This window comes from Anser anser (assembly GCF_964211835.1).
Source record: "Anser anser genome assembly, chromosome: 15".
Taxonomy (NCBI): Eukaryota; Metazoa; Chordata; class Aves; order Anseriformes; family Anatidae; genus Anser; species Anser anser.
The window spans coordinates 17,562,569-17,584,572 of record NC_139736.1 but is presented as its reverse complement, the minus strand read 5'-3'; the positions used below and the strand labels follow the sequence as shown (position 1 = coordinate 17,584,572).

At 42.2% G+C, this 22,004-nt stretch overlaps 2 protein-coding genes across 7 annotated transcripts in view; one reads left to right on the top strand and one right to left on the bottom strand.

Moving 5' to 3' along the window:
* LITAF (lipopolysaccharide induced TNF factor) overlaps positions 1-22,004 on the top strand; it is an 85,874-nt gene that overhangs the window by 58,855 nt on the left and 5,015 nt on the right. Inside the window, exon 1 of one of the 2 annotated variants that reach the window (XM_083799907.1) lies at positions 8,683-8,810. The exons of the other annotated variant lie outside the window; for it this stretch is intronic. The gene's annotated coding sequence lies outside the window, so the exon portion shown is untranslated. Of the gene's footprint in view, positions 1-8,682; positions 8,811-22,004 lie in introns of those variants that run through there. 2 annotated transcript variants of the gene reach the window in all.
* LOC310881927 (uncharacterized protein) lies at positions 586-8,512 on the bottom strand. Of its 5 annotated transcripts, none has more exons than XM_083799882.1 (3): positions 8,006-8,512; positions 7,788-7,901; positions 586-2,867 (listed from the first exon to the last, which is right to left on the bottom strand). In XM_083799882.1, the coding sequence occupies exon 3, from the start codon at positions 2,648-2,650 to the stop codon at positions 1,691-1,693; it is 960 nt and encodes a 319-aa protein (XP_083656008.1). In that variant the 5' UTR covers positions 2,651-2,867; positions 7,788-7,901; positions 8,006-8,512; the 3' UTR covers positions 586-1,690. The 5 variants fall into 5 exon arrangements, 2 of the variants coding, with proteins under 2 accessions (XP_083656008.1, XP_083656009.1); XM_083799883.1 differs by having other exon boundaries at positions 8,180-8,512; XR_014572691.1 differs by lacking the exon at positions 586-2,867 and adding an exon at positions 5,319-7,452.

The window sequence follows — 22,004 nt, the reverse complement described above, 5'->3', positions numbered from 1 at the left end:
CCATAACATTTGCTCAAAACGCAATCTCTTAATAATCATCAACAAAACAACATCCATGTCCTTTTCTTACTGATTCACCTTGTCTTGCAGTTGTGGACATGGCTTTCCCATGTAATTTGCTGGAGGTCAGGTTTGTGGGCTCTCTAGGTGAAGGCAATTAATCTCATTTTAACAGCGGTAGCATTGCATAGTGGAATTACCTCTGTGAAGGATTTAAGCTTTTTTTGTCTGATATTGCGAAGCCTTTTGCTGTATCAGTTTGGACGCAGTGTGTTCCATCTTGTGGACAAAGCACGCTAAGTCAGAATCCTTGAGACACATTTAAAGATTGGGGTATTTTGAGTGTATGTCATAAAATTGCTTAGTGCAATATGTAAAATAATAGAAGTTTGTAGCTCAATGCAATAAAACCCTCTTCTGGGATGTTGGTTTTGTAACTGAAGTTACTTGAGTTGGCTTGATTCTTTTAATTCTGAGGAAGCAGAAATTCTTTTGCTAGGATGCAAGTTGCTTGCTACCATTTTTGAAATTATCAAATGTAAAATTCTTTTCTATTTTCTTCTTGAATTAAATTTAATGACCTAGAATTATGTTAATCTGGGAACAAACCAGAAATAATTCTGCGAAACATCTGTTGAAGCAGCATAATTGCTACATGCTAACATTAATAAGAAGTAAACAATTTTAGAAATGTCTTTGCTTTGGGTATGAAAGCAAAAATATTCTTATCAGAGATATAAGTGACTTCTACAAATATTTTTTATTTAAAGTTCATTTATCTCTACTCTTTATTGACCCATACTAGTTTATTTGATGCTTTCTTGGTGGAAAGCAAGTGACAACCCTTAAGATGGTGCTCAGTGACTGGAAAGTCCTTTCCAAAAGCAATAGGGATTTGTTTTACAGACAAGACTGTAAAACCCCAACATTTGTCAAAATATGATGCTTTCTGAATGAGACTGCTTCCCTTTTCTTGCAGAGATCGCTGAGATCAACAAATCATGTCCTATAAAAGTCCTTTAGGGGAACTAGCTCATTGCCTGTTTTTTCTAAAATTTAAAATAAGGTGAATTTATGGAGAGTGTTTTCAAAAACGAGTATGTAAAAAGCTTTAGTATAGATGGCTGCAAAGGTGAAGTTTTTGCTGTTAATTTAAAAGTAGGATTCTAAAAGGAAAAAAGTCTCAAATAAGATGATCTATGTGAAAATGTAATTTGGAGTCAATCAGAAGCAATTTTGTTTTAAAATAGACTTAAATTTGATTTCATGAATGAAAATTGCTGGACAAATGAAGTAGTGTCAATCAAATTCTCATTAAAGAAACTTTAAAGGTCATTGTGCTGATGGTCTGCAGGTAAGCAGAGTCATTTCTAACTGCAGAGTAGATGTTCTCATTAATTGGTCATGCAGAGATACTGGAAAGGTGGCTGATTAATAAGTTTTCCAACTGTTCGTCTATAACCAAATTAGTGCTACAGAGATAAAAGGAGCTTCTGCTAATAGGTTGTTGCCCAGCATTGCCAGGTACATCTGAAGTACCGAAAGCTATCACGCAAATGGCAGAGCAGCTGGTCCAGATGGCACTGCTGTTGAGATATATGAATGTGGGGAGCCTAAGCTGATAAGAAAACTCATGACTTACTAAACAAACACGTAGAACCAAAAACTAGTGCTGCAAGAGCTGAAGATACTAACATTGCCCATCTATATGGCAAGAAATGAGGTCACTGTGATAATTATAAAGGGTCTGTGCTTGATGACCAATGCTGAGAGCTTCTTTATGAGCTGGACTGAATTGAGTCAGGAGTTTGCAGAGAAACTGTTTATTTTTAGTTACTGGAGATTCTGTTCTGGTTTTGTCACAGATTACTTGCTGAAGTGAAAAATCCAGAGGAGCTTTGGATAGAATCACAGTGTGGCTGAGGTTGAAAGGAGCCTCAGAGCCAACTGCTCCCCCCTGCCCCAGCAGGGCCACCCCGAGCAGGGGGCCCAGGCCTATGTCCAGGTGGCTTTGGGAGATCTCCAAGGAGGAGACTCCACAGCCTCTGTGGGCAACCTGTGCCAGGGCTCTGGCACCCGCACAGCACAGAAGTGCCTCCTGGTGCTCAGAGGGAGCCTCCTGTGCTCCGGTTTGTGCCCACTGCCTCTGGGCCTGGCCCTGGGCACCACTGAGCAGAGCCTGGCTCCATCCTCTGTGCACCTCTGTGCACTTTGTAGGCATTGGTGAGATCCCCCCGAGCCTCCTCTTCTCCAGGCTGAGCAGGCCCAGCTCACACAGCCTCTCCTCATAGGAGAGATGCTGCAGTCCCTTCATCATCCTTGTGGCCTTATGTTGGACTCTGTCCAGTATGTCCAGGTCTCCCTTGTACTGGGGGGCCCAGAACTCCAGGAGTGGCCTCACCAGTGCTGAGCAGAGGGAAAGGATCACCTTCCTCCACCTGCAGGTAACACTTTGCCTAATGCAGCCCAGGAGTCCATTCACCCTCTTTGTGGCGAGGGCATGTTGTTCGCTCGTTTTCAACTTGGTGTCCACCAGGACTCCCAGGTCTTTTTCTGCCAGGCTGCTTTCCAGATGGGTGGTCCCCAGCACGTCCTGGTGCCTGGGGCTGTTCCTTCCCAGGTGCAGGACTTTGCACTTGTAGAAATTCATTAGGTTGTTGGCTCAGTTCTCCAGCCTGGGCAGGTCCCTCTGGATGGCAACACAACCCTCTGGCGTATTAGAATCTATGTATACAGTCAGCTCTCAAAATCCCAAAGTGCCTTCAACCATCACATGCGAGGGTTTCTGGTTCACTTATTTTTATTACTGATGTTTGTAAGGATATTCAGTTGTTGACTGATTGCCTTGCACATCACAAAGGATTAGTCTGAAAAGACAGAGGATTCATTTCAACTGAGGAGTGTCCTGCACATTTGGTGTCCATATGTAACAAGCCACTGAAGATAGCCAGCAAATTTGGTGAAGTGCTCTCTTAACATTTAAGAATGAATGATGAGATTGTGTTTCACCATAGTTAAGTCATCATTTTGGTTAAATGGCTATCAATCCCTCCATTGCTATCACTGTTTTAGTCTGCAGTTATGACGCTTGTGCTGATTTTGTGTCCAGATGGTGAGATTTCTGGTTTGCTGCTTCCTGCAGACAAACAGTATCTAATGAGAAGATAAGATACCTGAATTGCTGGAACAAGAACTGACAACCTTCTCAGCTGAGAGTGTTGGCCATTTAATTTATATGTGGACTTGAGAGATTCCCTAAAACACCTTTAATGAAGGCACTGCTGCCAGAGGTGGGGAATTGAAATATTAAACATTATCTCTGAGGTATTCTTAAATAATGTAACATGAGTTATAACAGCTGGTGACTATAAGCTAAGACAGAATTTAATATCAATAATTTCATATTTGCCAGATCTACAGCAGTATTACTAGAACTAAGTTCAAATGTCTGTAGCATGGAGGGGAGCACAAGAAAAACGCCTTTCAGCATCCATCTTTACACGTAATGTGTGTGGCTGATGCTGGACCAGAGTTGCAGAGAAGTGGATATTCGAGGCCTTAAGTCTCATTGGATAACTATGAATTTTAGCAACAAAGTCTTAATATCTGTCTGTGTTTCTCAATCTCTTGCCTACAACCCAACAAGGCTGTAATACTTCTGACATCCAGATAGCAGTTGTATGAAAGATTATGATGTCAGAATTTTACATGGGAGAGTACTGTGGTATTCCTTACTCACTTTAGATCCACAGTTTGATCAAAGCAATGCATTAACATAAGTCAGGCTGCTGCTGTAGGTAAAACAACAGCATGCCCAAATGTAAGTAGATCAGTTGTTTCGGTCATCAGATGTAACATGAGCCAGCAGACCTGGTGTACAGCCAAGATGATACCAGCAGCTTTGCCAAACAGCAGGAACGGTGAGAAGATGTGATTTTTGTGCTGCTTTGTTTAGGAGTAGCATCACAACAGTTGAAATGGGAACTGAGAAATAAGACGGCTTTACGCAAGATAACGTGTCTGACAGCTCACTTGAAGCTACCACTTATCTGTCATATGAGGGTGTTGTTTTATTTTCCCTATCGCTTCCACGTTGGTATGGAGCAATAGTCGTTTTGACGCATGAACCTCAGCAGTGAGATTGTCAGTCATGGGGTATTTCTCCTCATGGAGCAGTTCCTGAAAGGGAGGGTGTATTTGGGGTTCTCTGTTGTCTTTTTCCCTCATCCTGCTGCTGTGTATAGAATTTATTTGGGGTAACTTAAGCTGAAGTTATTAATGCCCAAATCAACATTGCAAAGCAGTGAGCACTCAGTGAGCCCACTTGCTGGCAGTCTTCAAACCCCAGCTCCCCTCGTTTCCCACAAACACACTGCACCGTGCTGTCAGATGAATTTGGCACTCAGAACGTAAGTCCTCGGTAACGGCACATATCAGTATATTGTTGGCTAATACTCACCCAAGCAGAAATGATATCTAGGCCTTTCTCTGCAAGCTGATAATTATTGCATTGTTAACTTTCAATTACTTTAATTATCGTTTCTATAGCATTGCATGAAAGGAAGTCTATTATGGCAGCACTTGGCTTTAAGTATTGTAGATATTTTTGTGTGCATGTGTTGTTAGAAGTAGCTTGTGGAATAAAACCAAACTCGTCATCAATCAGAAAACAAGAACATTGCTATAGATTGGGTTTTGAAGGTGACAAAACTCTTAAACCCCAAGCTAGAAATCAAATGACATAATTGCAATTTGTATTATGTATATATGTATATACATAATATACAAATATATGTATATATTTGTATATATGTATATATGTATTATGTATATATTTTTTTTTCTTTTCTTTTTCTTTTTTCTTCCTTCCTTCCTTTTTTTTTTTTTTTTAACACTGATGCATTATTTCTTAAATCAGATGGGACTGTTTGCTCACCAGTTGAACATTGTACAAAATGGGGGTGGCATTTGTAAAGATCTGTGCTCATCTAAAATATATTTTCCAGAAAGTCATCCAAATTTGTCTGAAGTACTCAAAAGATGTAGAATCTCATAGAATCTCATACTTCTTTTGTCAGTTTCTTCTACTGGCTCATCAGTTAAGTGTTGAAATGGAAAACAAGTCGTTAACCTTCCCAGCTTTGACCTCTGAACATAGCTTTTTACTATACTTTTCTCTCTTTGATTAAAAAGCTCCTTATCCCCTGGTACCTTCCTTCTCATAATTCAGTGAGTGCTTTTAGACAATAATTTTCTAACCTTGAAGAAATTTTATCATTCCATAATTAAGAGATTTAATACACAGAGTAAATACTGATCTTCACGTCAGTCTTGTTTAATTAGGGAGAAACATAAGAAAAACCTGTGCATTCCGTATACTGATTATTTTGACAAATATGTACAATAAAACTTGTTTATTTTACTTCCTAGATTTTTTTAATCCAAATTCTTTAGTAGTAACAACCTAGCAGAACAGTATTTTGATAATGGAAAGAAAAAGGTCAAGACAGGAAGAGATTGTGTGAACTTATTTAAATAATTACAAGAAAGGCTAACAAAACTGGAGAGGATTTATATTGGCATTATGCACAAAATAACATTAAAAAGAACTTAGCTCATAGGCGAGCTAAATGAGCTGTGAGGTTCATAGAAAAGATTTAGAATTAGTAAAATCATTGCTAAGCTCTACCAGTTTAATTAAAATTCAAACTCTGCATTCTCAGGCAGTCAGCATTCCCACGGGCAGAAGCTTAATTTTGATTAAGTACCATTTGACATTATAAATGTAAGTAATTTATTCTTCATTGGCATTGATCCTATCTGGAAGTTCAACCCCTGGGGGCTTTGAGGTATTCTTTCAACCCATTGCTGCTTCCAATAGTGAATGATGTAGAAAGGACTATTTTGGATTTTTGGTTTCATTTGGTTCACTACTTTGAACACAAATCATTCAAAATATTTGCTGTCCTCGGTGTTGCACTTCTAGATGGCACTCCTGTATTAGTTGTATTTTCTAATCCTATCAAACTTACCTGTTTCTCTTTTAAAATATTTATATAGTGAAACGCAAACCTATGGGTGGCTTAAATTTTAGCTGTTGTTTAGATCAGGATATTGACTGGCAATTGCAATACCAAAATGTCCGTCTTCATATTTCTTGTGCTAAATGTTCAGTGTGTTGCAGTTCTTGTTCTGTTTGCTTTGCAACTTGAATCAGCCATTGTAGCAGTGAAAAAAAACACAAAACATTCTTTAAGGCTATTTGACTTAATGTCATCTACCTTGCTTTGCATGTAAATCTGTGCATCAACCTTGCCTGCCAGTCTAAAACTGCAACCTAGTACAAATCTCCTTAAATATCTAGTATTATTGAAGTTATCAAAAGTCATTTGAGATTCTTTTTAGCCTTGACAAATTAGTACACGCAAAATCACTACAAAAACCAACTGTATGTGTGCAGATCCTACAACTTCCAGGCAGGAAAAAAATAAGGTGACATTAAAACTTGTTTACTTCTGCACATTGAATGTACATCAACTTCTCAGCTTCATTTAGTTTCTTTGGTGGAAACTGACTGAAGTAAAAGCTAATAAATCTAGCACCTATGCTAAGGCATTCATTTTTGGGGTTAAACTGACATCTACTGGTGTCCTGTAATAAATTACGTGCCATTAGTGTGTGAACAAAACATATACAATATACCGTGTACTTTACTGTTTCGTGACGCTGTCGGATGACTCAGCAGGGTGGAGAAAAGCGTAACAGCCAAATACCAAGGGTGGGGCTGCTTCGTACATCATACCACCAGAAAGGTGACAGAGCAGAGCTCTTGTGGGATACTGCGTTGGGACCTACGTAAATTTTCTGAATTTGTCATGTGGCCTTTCTTCTTTTTTTTTTAACAAGTTAAATATATCATCTTCAGAACACAGCTCACGGAGTGGGGGAGATGATCAAGATTTCTCTCAATTTCTAGCTGTGTTTCCTCAAGCACGAAGTGAGTTCATGCTGCGTGTCCCCACCCAACCACTTGGTCTACTGTGGCTGACCCCAGGAAGAGTGGGTCAAGCTGTCCCTAGCTTCACTCTGCATCGCCGGAAAAGGACTGGAAAGGGAGGAACTGGTAAATGGTGAGATAGGTGGGCAGGAGGAGGGGTAATGAGAGGAAATACACTTGTGCACTGCTAAACTGATGCTGTTAGTGGCCTAACCACCAAGCTGTATATGGACATTTGGTAAGAAGAGTGGTAGGGCAAAACGGCACAATGTTATTGGGGTCTGCAGAGAGGGGTAAAAGCTGTAGCATGAGGCAGCCTGTGATGAGATGTAAGCAAAAAATATAGCACTGGCAGTAAGAAGGCTTTCAGATGAGGCTCATGCCTTATTGCACCCCAGGAGATGCGTTTAGTCCTGGCTTCTCTCTGCTGTGGCTTCTAAGCTGCTCACATCCACCTGGCAAAGGAAATTCAGTTACAAAGAGCACAATTACTCCAGTTTTAACAAAGCCAGGGCACCAAGGCAGAAATTACACATATCCTGCTTCTGAGATAAATATCATGACCTATAATGTGATTTCTTGACAATGATGAAAAGTTACTCACATCTAAGTCGTGTTCTATCCTCGGGGTCAAACGCTAACAAGCAGGAAGGACTGACTGCTGCCGAATCAAAACAAAAGCAAAACCCACCACTTTTTTTTTTTTTTTAACAGAATCAGGGGTGAGGAGTATTCATGCTAGCAGAGCCCTTGTACTTCACTATCTGATCAAAACCCTGCATACACATACCTGTAGGCAATACGGTAGATCCCTCTGACCGCAGAGTTGACTCTTGGGCTTCTCGTCACTTGGAGCGAGTGCACCTTTTGTCCTATGAAACCTGAATCCTGGCCCTGGGACGGACTTGAATTGAATATACGTGTTACTTAGGGCAAGGGCCAAGAAAGGTTTTAAGCACAAAACTAAGACTTTAACAGATTTTAGATACTTTCAGCCAAAAGGCCTACCATAGAGTCCCTGCTGAGCCCTGGGGGGTTGGTGACTCCTTCCAGTCCAAAGCAGATTGAAGCACTTAAATAACAAATCTTGCCAACTGGCTCATTTAAACTGCAGTGGTGAAGCAGAAGCAGCCCTTGGTGAATCCCTTTCAGCGATCTGGCCAGTAATGGTTTCTGTCTTACCTTGGCACATATTTTTGAACTGTTGGGTTGGATGGATGAAGGAGCAACAACCTCTGTAGCTTCCAAAGGCTGAATCCAATTAATTGGTTCTAAGAGCCCCAGTTAACGACACTGGATCTGTTGGGAGGTTTCTTTAATAATTTTCTTTCAGTTTTGTCACATGCAGCACTGGCTGAAAGAGATGATCCTGGTAACACAGGCATATCAAGGAATTAGAGGAAGGATTTATTTTTTCCTCCTGTGCTAGGAAACAGGCAGTCTGGCAATGCTGATTACTGGGAAGCTGAGGATCCCTGTGAATCTGGGAACCTGCGCGTAGCCCCTGGGCAAGACCTTCCAGCGGGACGTTTCTCTGAGGAGGCAGCCTCCACTCCCGGCGTCGTGCGTCGAACTTTTCGTGTTTCCTGAGGCTTTTTTTTTTGCATTTCGTTTTCCTTCTCCTCTCGCCCCGCTGCCAGGTGCCGGAGAGGCGGAGCGGGGGCGGCCGGTCCCGGGGCCGGGGGTGTCCGGGGCAAGGTGCGTGATTCGTGCAGCCTCGGGGAAGGGGAGGAGAAAGAGACGGGACGGGACGGGACGGGACGGCGGCTCCAGCCGGGCGGCGGGGAGGGCAGGCGGCGACAGCTGCGGAGCGGTAAGGGACGGGCCGGGGGGATCCGGGGCTGCGCGGGCGCCTCTGGAGCCGGGACGGGCGGGAAAGCGCCGGGCCCCTCGGAGGAAGCCGTCGGTGGTCACCGAAGCTGTGGGCAGGGAGAGGAAGAGAAGAAGGGAAAGGAAGAAGGGAAGGGAAAGAAAGGGAAGAAGGGACGGCACCGGGCGTCTCTCTGTCAGGGCCGCTCCCCTGAGGGCGCGGCGCAGCTCAGCTCAGCTCAGCTCAGCTCCCTGTGGCGCTGGCGCTGCCCCCGCCGCCTCGCCGGGTGCGTGGCCGTGTTTACTTTCTGCCTTACCAAACCTGAAGTGTGTAGCCTCCTCTTCTCAGGACCACGGGATGCCTAATGCGATTTCTGGTCTCTTAGTGTTTTATTTGCTAGTGTTTTGTTGGTAAATCCAGTGTGACTCCAATGGCACTGGTTGTCTTACTGAAACAATAATGTATTGAACTTTTTGTTTGTTTGTTTTTTCCCCTTAAAGTATAACAGAGTTTTATTCTTTCACAAACATCTAAGAAATCTGCGTGACTTTAACGCGCTGTTTCTCAGCAGGTTGGTGAGTTAGGAAGCTGTTGTCTGGAGTTCAGGTAACCAAGATGGTGGCCCCAGCAAGTGCTGTGCTACAGCTTGCTGCTGCGTGCTGCAAAAATCCCGAGTGCTCCCATAAACCTGTATATCCTGCCTGATTGTTTAAAAAAAAGATTAGCTGTCAATCTGCCTTTTGTTCCGGGTGCTGTTGATCAGCAGCTGTCTTCAGCGCCGCTGTGACAGAGCCCCTGTAATTAGTCATGGTGTTGGAGAGCAGCCTGGGGTTTCTAGCAATGGGAACTGAGGAGGAATAGTGCAAACAGATTAATCCTGCCAAATCTTAGCTAAAGAGTAAGGGAAGGATAACAGTGTATTTACTTGGCCAGGCTGGGTTAGGAAATCTGTTTTCATAAGCCTTTATTTTCGGTGTCTTTACGCTAAGTAGAGAGGTGGGTTATTACCTTCTCTTTCTCTTGTCCCCAGGCTAATCTTCAAGCTGGATTGCAAGACACATGTTTGCGCTGGGCGTATGAAGTAATAGTTCAAATATTTCTTTAGGGTTGACGTTTAGAGCAAGAGGGACATCAGCAAAATTCTGTTGACAAGCTGAAGTTGTGGTTGCATCCACAGTGATTAATCTTTTGATGAGATTGTCTTTTAGTCCTGATGTCATCTTGTTCTTTTTTAAAGAATTTCCATTAGAAATAGAAATTCTATTCTAATTTCCATTAGAAATTAGATAGATGTATTAATGGGACTGATACTTGGTTTTATTTTTACACTGTTTGTTTTAGTACTTGATAGTTATCTGTGCCTCAGAATTGAAATGTCCTCCTTAGTTAATTAAAAAAAAAGGGGGGGGGGGGGAGAAGAAGAAAAGGAAGGCATAGGAGACGTCATTGTTCCAGGGATGCTGCTGTTAAGACCTGGAACCTGTTTGCTTCTGTCTTGTAGGGTGGAGGGAAGCAAAAAAGGATAGATATCATTTTTAAATAGAACCACCTGCCCCAAATTAGTCAGTGGTAAGAACTGAAAAATGCAACGTCATTTGAAAATAAGTATTGACCATAAGTACTGAGACTTAGAAGAATTTGTGCTAGAAATTATGGTCATGAGCATTTTGAAATCTATTAAAAGGCGTTGATTTCTTCGACCTTGTTTCCTCAGGAAAGCAGAGATGGGGATTGTCTTCAGTTGTGCAGCATCTGCCACGCAGCAGGAACTGTGACTGGGGGCAGTTGATCAGCATTCAGATCTGTAGCTTACTAAGAAGGGGAAACATTTTTTTTCTTTTTTCTAAAGAAAACAGAAGGTCAGTGGTTTTTAAAAATACAGTTGTCAAATATACAGTACTACTAAAACTTAGAGTTTAGTCATCATTTGATTGCTTTCTTCCATCTACCAAAGCTGCAGTGTGAGTAGGAGGTTGGTGTGAAAGCTGAGAACAATGCCTTCCACACAAGGAAGTGAGGGGTTACCAAAATAACTGCTCCTGTGTACACACTGTGCCTGTAGTCACGTTGTCCTTTCCTTCTGCACCAGCTCCTATGTTTGTCCTAGCTACGTGGCCAATCCTACACTGGACTGAATACACAACTCCATTTCTAATAAACCTTTCTACGTTTCTGCTTAGTCTGCTGGGAAGACCGTGAGACTACTCAAGTGTATAAACATCAGCAGTGTGTAAACATGGATCAGCAGAGCTTTGTCAGACAGGAGCCGGTGATTGAGAACTGTAGTTGAGAAGTTACAGTAGTAGAAATCTATGGGATAAACACTAGGATATACAAGTTGTCAACAAGCTACTTAAAGGATGATGTAGACACAACAGAAGCTGGTTATAAGTTAAAGGTAAAATTTTTTACAGTTTCTAACATGGACAGACAGGTTTCCAGAGCATCTCGCATAAAAGCGGGAAAATCAAACTTGTCTTAAAATGGGTCTTAATCTTAAAATTCATGTGTTCTCAAATTCACAGATTCACAGATTTCTCTAGGTTGGAAGAGACCTCAAGATCATCGAGTCCAACCTCCGACCTAACACTAAGTACTCCACTAAACCATATCCCTAAGCTCTACATCTAAACGTCTTTTAAAGACCTCCAGGGATGGTGACTCCACCACCTCCCTGGGCAGCCCGTTCCAATGCTTAATAACCCTTTCGGTAAAGAAGTACTTCCTAACATCCAACCTAAAACTCCCCTGTCGCAACTTTAGCCCATTCCCCCTCGTCCTGTCACCAGGCACGTGGGAGAATAGACCAACCCCCACCTCTCTACAGCCTCCTTTCAGGTAACTGTAGAGAGCGATGAGGTCTCCCCTGAGCCTCCTCTTCTCCAGGCTGAACAAGCCCAGCTCCCTCAGCCGCTCCTCGTAAGACTTGTTCTCCAGACCCCTCACCAGCTTGGTCGCCCTTCTAAATATAAATATAAAATATATCTATTAACATTATGCTTAAATGCATTATGCTTAAATATATCTATTTACATTATGCTTTGTAAACTACGGAAAAAAGTCAGGACTGCTACCAAAATCCAGTTTCCTTTTGATATGAAGATACTGATCCAGAATCTGCATTTCAGTAGGTGTACAACAGTACTTGGGGCAGGGGTATTTAACAGCTGCTGCAGTTCCACTCCTTGTGGTCTCTGTACTTGGGATGAATTAGTGCCTCAGTGACCTGAATCAAGCTGGCAGCAATGGGGACAGCTCAGCAATAAAGGCGGATTTCTGGCAAATTGTCCTCAATGAGGAAGTCATTAAAGCAATTTAATTTTTGTTTACATTTAACACTGGTATATTTTGCATCAGTTTTGTCTTAACTTAATTAGTATTTAGTACGCATGTCTTAAAACAGAACTGGGCCTTCGTTATCTTTTTTTTTCTAGCAACCTGTCTTCTGTTTTCTGGGTTGTTAAAGAGCAGTATAGGTCGGAAGGAATCCCTGGAGGTCACTTGGACCAGCCGCCTGCTCAAGACTAATTTTAGGGGAGGTTTTTCAAGGCCCTTTGACTTCTGTTTTGTCACAGCTGTCTGTTCTGGAGTGTGTTTCCTACTTCTGTTCTCGTTACGGAGGCATTTACAGCAAGCTATGGTGCTAATGGGGAAATTCTGCCTTAGTTATCTGGCTTGTTTACCATGACTTTTGTTTGCTTCTGGTAAAAACTGTCCAGCTTCAGTTTCCTTCCAGCTAATCTGTTCATTGCCCTTGAATGTTTGGCCCATCAATTCTGCTAGTATTCCAAAGCGGGCGTATTACTGGTCTTAAAAGATCAGATAGTACAGTTATGTATGCCATGTGTAACAAATGTGTAACAATCCAAGTGAGTCAAACCTTTTTTTTTTTTTTATTGGTGCCAGACTTTTTTTTTTTCTTCTGTTTCTTCTCCACTCTCTCTCCAAATGTAGGCTGTGTTATACCCTGCACTTTGAGACCTGCTTAGGTAGTGTCTTTCAAACTGGGGACAGCTTCTTGGAATAAACCTGAGGAATGGGAATATGGGAAGGGGATTATATCCAGGAGACAGCAGTGAGATGGGGATAGAGCAGCAAGAGTCCAGAGTCTGGCAGGAGTTTGTGAGATGCACTGTAAGCTTTTAGGATGGCGAAGGCAGGGAGACAGTGGCTTAGCTCTCGTGCTCCTGGCAACCCCGTGCATCTTCTGTCGTTTGGTGTCAGTGCTGTCTGCTTCCTTCCTCAGCTTAAGCCTCTCTCACACTGGGCTATTTTACAGCCCCATTTCTCCTGCCAGCTCCTCTGCTGTGTTCCCAGCCACTACCCAGCACTCTCTCTTCATCCTGACTGGAAGGTCTTGTGTTCCTGCTTGAGATCTGCTGTCTTGCACTGAACCATGAAGGACTGAGTTTACATAAGTGTTGTATTTTTTTTTTTGATCCAACAAATCTATCATTTAATAGAAGTCTTCCCCAAACAGCTAAGAAGTCTAATAAAATCGTAACTTTTGGTGCTCTTCTTAAAAAAAAATTCTTAATGCTTTCTGATGATGTTGTTACCTTGTTCTTCATTTGGATAGCCAGAACAGAGGCTTACAGAATCACAGAATCATCTAGGTTGGAAGAGACCTCCAAGATCACCGAGTCCAACCTCTGACCTAACACTAACAAGTCCTCCACTAAACCATATCACTAAGCTCTACATCTAGATGTCTTTTAAAGACCTCCAGGGATGGCGACTCAACCACTTCCCTGGGCAGCCCATTCCAATGCCTAACAACCCTTTCAGTAAAGAAGTTCTTCCTAACATCCAACCTAAACCTCCCCTGGCGCAACTTTAGCCCATTCCCCCTCATCCTGTCACCAGGCACATGGGAGAACAGACCAACCCCCACCTCGCTACAGCCTCCTTTAAGGTACCTGTAGAGTGCAATAGCGTCGCCCCTGAGCCTCCTCTTCTCCAGGCTCAACAATCCCAGCTCCCCGAGCCGCTCCTCGTAAGACTTGTTCTCCAGACCCCTCACCAGCTTCGTTGCCCTTCTCTGGACTCTCTCGAGCACCTCCATGTCCTTCTTGTAGCAAGAGGCCCAAAACTGAACACAATACTCGAGGTGCGGCCTCACCAGAGCCGAGTACAGGGGGACAATCACTTCCCTAGCCCTGCTGGCCACACTGCTTCTTATGCAAGCCAGGATGCTGTTGGCCGCCTTGGCCACCTGAGCACACTGCTGGCTCATATTCAGCTGCCTATCAACCAATACTCCCAGGTCCTTCTCTGCCAGGCAGCTTTCCAACCACTCATCTCCCAGCCTGTAGCTCTGCTTGGGGTTGTTGCCCCCCAGATGCAGGACCCGGCACTTGGCCTTGTTGAACTTCATGCAGTTGGCCTCAGCCCATCGGTCCAGCCTATCCAGATCCTCCTGCAGAGCCTTCCTACCCTCGAGCAGATCGACACACGCACCTAACTTGGTGTCATCTGCAAACTTACTGAGGGTGCACTCGATCCCCTCATCCAGGTCATCGATAAAGATATTAAAGAGGACAGGCCCCAGTACTGAGCCCTGGGGAACGCCACTAGTGACCGGCCTCCAACTGGATTTGACTCCATTCACCACAACTCTTTGGGCCCAGCTACTCAGCAGCCAGTTTTTAACCCAGCAAAGCGTACGCCAGTCCAAGCCACGAGCAGCCAGTTTCTTGAGGAGAATGTTGTGGGAAACAGTGTCAAAAGCCTTACTGAAGTCAAGGTAGACCACATCCACAGCTTTTCCCTCATCCACCAAGCGCGTCACTTTGTCATAGACGGAGATCAGGTTCATCAAACAGGACCTGCCTTTCATAAACCCATGCTGACTGGGCCTGATCGCCTGGTTGCCCTGCAAGTGCCGCGTGATGACACTCAAGCTAATCTGCTCCATGAGCTTCCCTGGCACTGAGGTCAAACTAACAGGCCTATAGTTTCCCGGGTTGACCTTCCAGCCCTTGTAGATGGGCGTCACGTTTGCTAGCCGCCAGTCGACTGGGACCTCCCCCGATAGCCAGGACTGCTGATAAATGATGGAAAGCGGCTTGGCCGGCTCTGCTGCCAGTTCTCTCAGTACCCTCGGGCAGATCCCATCCGGCCCCATCGACTCGCGTACATCCAAGTGCTGTAGCTGGTCACCAACCATTTCATCGTGGATAGCGAGGGCCACATCCTGCTCCCCATCCCCTTCTACCAGCTCAGGGTACTGGGTATCCAGAGAACAACCGGTCTTGCCGCTAAAGACTGAGGCAAAGAAGGCATTAAGCACCTCAGCCTTTTCCTCATCTCTCGTCACGAAGTTTCCCCCCTGCATCCGGTAAAGGATGGAGCTTCTTCTTAGTCCTCCTTTTCGTGTTAATGTATTTATAAAAACATTTTCTGTTATCTTTAACGGCAGTAGCCAGATTGAGCTCCAGATGAGCTTTGGCCTTCCTAATTTTGTCCCTGCACATCCTTACAAAATCCTTATAATCATTCTGAGTGGCCTACCCTCTTTTCCAAAGATCATAAACCCTCTTTTTTTTCCTAAGCTCTAGCTACAACTCTCTGTTCAACCAGGCTGGTCATCTTCCACGACTTCTTTGCTAGTGTTGTTCATCTCAGTAAAAATTCTGGAAGCAAACTGATGTCACGTGTTTGGATGAATTTGCATTCAGCAACATTCCTTACAGTGGAAGATAAAATAAGCTATTTACTTTTTTTCCAAGTCATCCTAATAAATGCTTGTAACAGAAACATCTTTCCTCTTACTCAGAGTGCGTATGTATTGATTCTGAGTTTTGGAATGCCATTCAGTGAAAGTAAAAACAGATGGTCTGAGATTTTGGGTCTGGTTTCATGATCTGCTTACATTCGTTTGCATGAGTGTTCTTGCCATCTCCCCTTGTACCACTTGTATGCTAGGAACTGATATGACTGAAAACTCACTCTGTGGTGGTAGCTAGCCACAGTGACAAGTTGGCTTTTTTTTTTAAATTATTATTATATTTTGGTAGAAATCTTCCTGAGTTGATTTAGGACATATATTTGCTAATGCACTGTTCTAAGGATATATATTTCTTTTTACTAAAAACAAGAAAGTTTTAAATCCGTGCCAAACAATGGAAATGTTCTTAATTGAAACTTCCATGGAGCTAACGAAATTTATCTTTCATAAAGGCTTCTTACAACAGACATTCAAGATTCAGTCCAAATGTATTTTCTTTATAGTAAGATTGAGTTTCAGGGTGGCCTTTTTAGAAACAAGTAGAGTATTTTGGGTCTGTACCTGAGTAACTAAGGAAGTTTTCAGATGAGGAAAATTTTTCTGGAAGGTAGTAAGTGTATTTACTCTTCCATTCTTAGCTGAGTGGTACTTCCTATTGCATTACAGGTTTGGCTGGTTGAGGAGACGGTCTCTCCCAGTTTCTTCAGGCTATCAAGAGCAGAACTTCTGCACATAAGTTTCTGCTCGTGTGGTGTGTTAATGTGGGGGCTATGCATACTTTTTCTTTTCTTCTCCCTTCTCCTCCCCCCCCGCCCCCTGATAATAAGGGGCAGAAGAATCATCTGCCCACAGTTATCCTTCAGGTACTGCTGTGTTACCTGTGCACTGCTGTGGAATCCATTTCTGCTGAACTTTGATGAATGCCAGGAAACGAGCTGGGATTAAAAACATCATTGCCCTCTGATTCATTTTAATTGTTGGTTGAAGCACAAGTGACTTATATTTCTACTTTTGATTGGTTTCCCCTCCTGTGTTTTTTTTTGTTGTTTTTTTTTCCGTGTTTGTCCTTGGGTAAAAGGTGTTTTTCCACATTCTTAGGATACACATTTGTATCCTGTCTTCAGAAAAAGGGTGCAGTTTTAAACTACACAATCTTAACAAACTGATCTGGGCAGTATCAATAATTCTCATGAGATGGGGTTTGCATCCTCTGGTGAAAAAATGGCACTAAATATGTGTTCATATTGGGTGAGGAAAGGAGTAGTTGGTACCATGAGGTGAAGACAGGTGAAAGGCATGAGCCAGACCCTGACCCCAACTGATCAGCATCATGAACGGAGTGGGAAGAAGGAAGGAGAAGATGACTGCAGCTCTGTAGCTCTGTCCTCCTCTCTGTATTTTGGAGTATGACACAGATAATGTTCCCTATGTGTTCTTACAGTAAATCTGGCCCTTGAGAGAAAGGGAATCTTGAAGCCATTTCCCTTCCTAGGAAAAGATAATGGCATAAGTTCACGTGTGAATGTGTGTTACCTGGCAGATGGCACAGGTATCGATTATCACAGGGCAACCTGTTATGTTTTGGGCACGTTAAGTAGTACCTCTGTAGTTCCTGGTCTGTGACATACATTCCTTCAGATTTTCCCTGTATTAATTTTGATGAAGAAGAAGATCAGAGTAAGTCTTCTACACTAGGCTTTATAATTCGACATTTGAATTTGCCTTCTGCAGAAACTACCCAATTTCTGAGAAACCCGTGCAGTGGGAAGATGTACTCAGGAACACTGTGCAGCTATTTAATTAAAATGTAAGGTGTCACCTATATAGCAGTGTTTTTTTGTTTGTTTTTTTTTAAATTACATGAACATTATCAGGAAGATCTCACGTCTGATGAGCGGTAACCCAGCTGAAACCTGCAGTGTGTAGCTGCCTGTGAGTGTACTTTTAGTTCCAAGTCAAGGATTTATCTCGAGCGATTCCAGTCAGATACAAACCCTGCAGTGTGTGATAGAAGGCTTTATGAGGAACCCTTGGCTAATAATTTCCTCAGATAAGTTACCTTAGAAGTCTGATTTACTTAGTTCACTTTATCGAATAGCACGGTAAAAGGAAAGTTTAGCCAGGTGCTGTGCTTTTTCAGATACAGCCTGCAAACTCCTCTTGCCATGTTAGAACTGGCAGTGTGGGTTAGGCAGTAAATGCAGGCCATGCTTTGGGTTTCAGCTTGCTACGTGGGCTTGTAGTTTAGGGATTAACTTGGGGGGGATGGGGAGCACTTGAATCAACTGAAATCTGATTTTGCAAAATGCAAAACTGCACAAAGTGCTGCATACTGCTGAGTTTTACTTAGCAGTCAACAGTTCTGAAAGGCTTCCATGCCCCGAAATTTATATGGCTTTAGTGCAGTTACAAAAGTGAGAGCGCTGTGCTGCACCCTCCGTTGGGCAGGAGGATATCCATGTATCTGGTTGTTTGTAGGATGTGCTGCTTGTCTTCCGGGTCTCCAGCTAGCATAAGTAACTAATCTAATGAGCTGGTTGCACTTGAATAGAGTGATTTGTGAATGCTGTAGCTTTTACCAGGCTTTTTCCTACCTTTATGCCAATGTTATTCTGTATGTGGAGCAATAGATCTCTGCATAAAGCAATAAGCTACGAGAGTGCTTTGCCCCATGCAGGTGTTCTGCCTCAGTATGTGCTTATGAAGGCAATGATTTGGGCTAAGACAAGTGTGAGCAGATACAAGTATTTGTGATTCTTTCTCTCGAGAGAATGAACAAAAAGAAAAATCTGGAGAAAGGAGCTGCTGCTTTTTCTATTTATTAATTTTTCTTTGGAGTCTAGTGACTCACCTACCCAGAGTTAGTGCAGCTGAGCAGCACAGTGAGTCAATATTCTCCTTTCTCTGCAACTGGAATACAAGAGATGTTTTTTTTTTTTTTCTTCTTTTTTTCTTTTTAATGAAAAGCAGAAGTGTGGGACAAGTAGCTGAAGCCATTGGTTTTTGTCTTACTACGTGCATTTCTAAAGACTTCAAGCACAGAAGGGTAGTGAGAGACAGGGAACAAAAGCAAGAACTGCTCAGTTCTCCTCTGTGCTAAGTGGCATTTGGATCTGAAACTTCCAGATCTAAATGGAAACTCTTGTGTAAAAGACCCAGTCTTGAATTTAGTGTGCTTGTTGGTCATTCAATGTTTGCTTGTCCTGGTTCGAGATAGCCTACTGGTTTGCATATGTGTAAGTAGCAGATAACAGGGAAGTCAAATGTACCAAAAAGTTATCAGTCTTATTCTTTGTCATTTCTTACAGTTGAGTACTTGTCACCAATCTTCCTTTTTGAATTATTTGGGAGCAGCGTTTGAGAGTCTGTTTTAAGAAGACAAAACTCGTGGGCTTGGTTCCTGCCTCTGCCATCAGCTTGCTTTGGTGCCTGTATTTCAGTCATGTAAGTTCATTTATCTTTAAATTAGTAAATTGCTGTCATTTCATAGGATCTCAAAGTACCTTGAGTTGGAAGGAAACCATAAAGATCTTTGAGTCCTGCTCCTGATTGTCCGAGCTACCCGTGACACAGCTTTAAGCCATTTCCTTGTGTCCTGTCAGCTGTAACCAGAGAGGAGGTATCAGCACTTCTCTCTTCCCTCTCCGCACCCCTTCATGAGGAAGTTGTAGACAGCCATGAGGTCTCCCCTCAGTCTCCTCTCCTCTACGCTGAACAAACTGAGTACCCTTAGCTGTTCCTCATATGATGTATGTCCTTATGTAAGTAGCTAGGTACAGTTTGTTAACGTGTTAGAAATTCTGGTCTTCTCTGTCCTATATGGGTGCTTAAGACTGTATCAATTTTTTTATGATCTGGTGTTGGTTTGTGGTTTAAACCTTTTGTTCTCTTTGCATTCAGGCATTATGCACTAGTTGCTCTTCCGAGACAACTCTGTATCAATGGTATTTTATATAAGAATGTATCTGTAAAACATACGAGTAAAGGCATAAGCTGCTCTGCGCTTGTTTGCAATGAGCAAAATGCAGATGGTAACTGTGGAAATTCTCTTAGTGCTTTTATGCAGAGTGGTACAGCATACGTTACTAACTCAGGCTGTAAGACTTGCCTGAGCTAAAACAAAATGCTGAAAACCCTTTCTAGAATGTCCCTCTGGCCTTTGTTTTCATTGCTATCTAATCTTTAAGTTAATGCTTATTACCATATCAACTTACTCTAGTTACTATCTTACCTGAAACTCAGATAATATTGATAATCAGCAACTTTTTATCATGCTGGTTGGTTTCCTTTTTCTAGGTGAAGCTGGTTTTTAGTTAATTCTAGACCCAGTCTTGCAATGAGTTTTGTGGATAGGGGCTTGTTTACAAGCAGTTTATTCAGGATTTGGGCCTTAACTTCAGAGGAAGTAGCATTTTACTTTGGAAACAGCATATATAAAAGTACATGTTTAAAATTAGTGTTGCATTTATTTTCAACAAACAGTGCTGAACTAATGGAAAATACAGTTGCAAGGGATGTGAAGAGATTCTTGAATCTACTTAATGCTGTATGACAAATACATCAATAAAAGCTTTGGTCAAAACTTTATGGAGGGAAGGCTCTGCAACTCTTTAAGCAGTTTTTCCAGTGCTTAACTAGTCTTAGTGTTAGACCTAAAGAAAAGTTTATTATTTTGAAGCTTTTCTTAAAGTTTTCATTGAAGTTGTGTCAAAGAAGAGTTTATTCAGAGTTTCTTCATTGCTACCTGTCGTCATTATTCTCTCTGGCCTCTTGAAATTAAGGAACCTCAGTTAATTTGGCTTTTTCTCAGAATTCCTCTTCTCTAGCCTGTCTGATTGTTCTTGATGCTTTTCTTTGCAATCTGCTCACCTGTTTGTTTCTCAGATACCATACTCCCATGGGGCTTTCCCAGAGCAGCAGACCTTTTTCAGCTGTCATACAGGTACTCACTCTGCTTTCACACGCCTTCATGATGTTTGCTGTTGTCATCGCAGCTTCAGCTTCCATTCAGGTTCTGATCTGGTAGATCTGCTGGGTATTTGTCTGCACTCTAGCTGCTTAAGTGATCAGTTTTTCTGACTGAAGAATGTGATTATATTTGCTGGGTGCTAGGCAGAAGAAGGTGCATTTTAAACAGTAGAAAAAGCCATATTTTAGGAGAAAATGGCATTTCTTTTTTGGGCGTTTTTTTTATAACCAGCTAATAGCAGGACTCCATGTGCTAATTTCCAAGTCCAGAATATTTTGACTTGAGGGTTTTAGTTTGTGACATTTGCGTGAGGAGATCCTCTTTCAAAATATGTGGTGGAGAAGTCCCATGATTTTGTTGGTTTGGTCCCTATATGAGCAGTTCTGTGTTCAAAATAGCTAGATTCTTTCCTGGGATGAATCTTGCTGATGCATTTTGTTGCTTTACTAGTGCTTTTAAGCATATCATTCTTTGGAAACAACAAATTTTGAAGCTCACCTCCATGTATAAAGAGAATGGAATGAGGTAACCTGGAAAGAGATCGTTGTAGATAGATAGTTTTACAACAGTTCTCTCTACTTTGGAATCTAAGTTCTCTGATAAAGTAATCACTCTAGCTTAAAAGTAAAAGGGTTATTCAGGCTGCTCTGTCAGGAAACTATTGAGCAATAACCTATTGCACAACAAGTTTAGGCTGGTTGTCCCCTGATCCCCTGATTGTTGTTCCTCTACTGTCTGCTGTGACTTTGTATTGATTTCTATGTGAAAGAAATTGTGATCTTCCTTTTTCTCAGAAGTTAAGTTCCCCAAAGGCAATTTAACTACTTACAGAACTGCTTACAGATTAGCCAGCTTTTATGTTGAGATTTTTTTTTTATCCCTCTCTTCCCTGCTAGGTCACAAATCCAGCTGTGTCTTCATGGACAACGCAAACTTCTTAAAGGATCCTTCACTTTTATTTTCCTTGTTCATCTATGTAGTGACTCTGCATATCGGCAGCCAATTTACAGTAAACTTACTGGATTGTAAAAACCCACAGTGTAGGGTAGCTTGTGAGGAAAGGATTGTTCACTGATTGAACTTGTGAGTTTAACCAGGTCTAAACTTCAGTCCTTAATGTTCAGCTTTGAGTTAGATTGCATCTGTGATTAACCACATTCCTCTTTGGTTTGTTTTTGGGAATGAGATTTCATTTTTATATAACATAGAAAAAGAACCTGGGGTGGAAATAACTTGGTAGTCATAAGCTTCAGAAAATAAGCTAAGTTTAAGATTAGCTTAGTATGTTTAGGTCCTGTGTTTACTGTGTAGCATAGCAATGCAGTGATGTCCCTAGATGTGGTATGAACAGTAGGGAGAATTGTTGTGCTTATAATGCATGATTTCTCACACCACAAGACATTGCATGTATACCCAGCAAGCTGCTTTTCTTTTTATTTCCTTATTTATTGGAAACATCTGTCATTGATTTTTAGTTGGCTATCAATCCATTTCATTA